The following is a 1,010-nucleotide window of genomic DNA, read 5'->3' as shown; positions in this document are numbered from 1 at the left end:
ACTCTTTCCTATGCCTCTAGGACTTAATTCCTTGTATTTTAACCCTGCAGGACTCATATTCTGGATAACCAGGACAATAGCAATGGAATCAATCATTCTGAAATCATAACTCCTCTAACTACTTATACTATTTATTCGTGGCCTAGACCAAGAAGCTGATGGATTTCCTTTCTAGGTCTCCAGACAGTCTTGGACTCTATTAATACAACACTCCAGATCAATGGGTTGGCCCACTTGCCGGACAGGGAGACCATGGTAGAGAGGAGATATGATTTGGCCAGAAGGCAGCCAACAAAGCTACCCTAGACTAGACAGAGGAAGCAGGACTTGGATTTGTCTGGGGCAATAGGGAGAGATGCTGCCCTGGCTTCTAGAAGAGAGACTTACTCATAGCAGGGGTTTTTGAGGGCCTCTGGTGGGGAGATGTACATGTATGGTGAAACGGGCTTGTCCACAAAGGCCCCGAAGCCAATCCGCAGGTTACTGGTGAGCTTACGCATCTGGGAGGCCAGCTTGGTACCCAGGTTCTGGATGCTCCACAGATCATCCTTCATGGAATAAGACAGGTCCATTAAGTAGTAGATGTCCACAGGGTAATCCTCCACCTGCCGAACTTGGACGGAGAAATTCTTCGAATCATCTGCAAGGCAGAAGGACGTTAATTCTCCTCTTCTCCCTCTAAGGCTTAAGTAGATTTGGACACAGCTGGGATGAAGTAACTTTTTTTTTTCCCCCCGCACCACTCGTCTTGCAGGATCTTAGTTCCCCGGCCAGGGATTGAACCCGGGACCTGGCAGTGAAAGCGCCAAGTCTTAACCACTGGACCTCCAGGGAATTCCCTGAAGTAACTTTTTAATCAAACCAAACTTGAAAGCCCTGGTCCCTTTTCCTCTCCCCTTGCAATTCTATTCCTCTTCCAATCTCTTGACCCTCCTACTTTTAACCTCTTTTTTTTTTTTTTTTTTTTTTTGTGTTAGCCATTCCTTTCCAATTGATAGCCTCTCTGCTGT

General features: G+C 46.4%; 1 protein-coding gene across 2 annotated transcripts in view; it reads right to left on the bottom strand.

Moving 5' to 3' along the window:
- The window catches only part of ITGB3 (integrin subunit beta 3), a 57,839-nt gene that overhangs the window by 25,377 nt on the left and 31,452 nt on the right, over nucleotides 1-1,010 (bottom strand). For both annotated transcript variants that reach the window (XM_007456740.1, XM_007456741.1), the window contains one exon: nucleotides 388-640. In XM_007456740.1, the coding sequence (XP_007456802.1) occupies nucleotides 388-640 (253 nt within the window). The remainder of the gene's footprint in view (nucleotides 1-387; nucleotides 641-1,010) is intronic.

Source organism: Lipotes vexillifer, unplaced genomic scaffold (assembly GCF_000442215.2).
Source record: "Lipotes vexillifer unplaced genomic scaffold, Lipotes_vexillifer_v1.1 scaffold299, whole genome shotgun sequence".
Taxonomy (NCBI): Eukaryota; Metazoa; Chordata; class Mammalia; order Artiodactyla; family Lipotidae; genus Lipotes; species Lipotes vexillifer.
The sequence above is the reverse complement of the archived record's forward strand: the minus strand, read 5'-3'. Positions and strand labels throughout refer to the sequence as shown.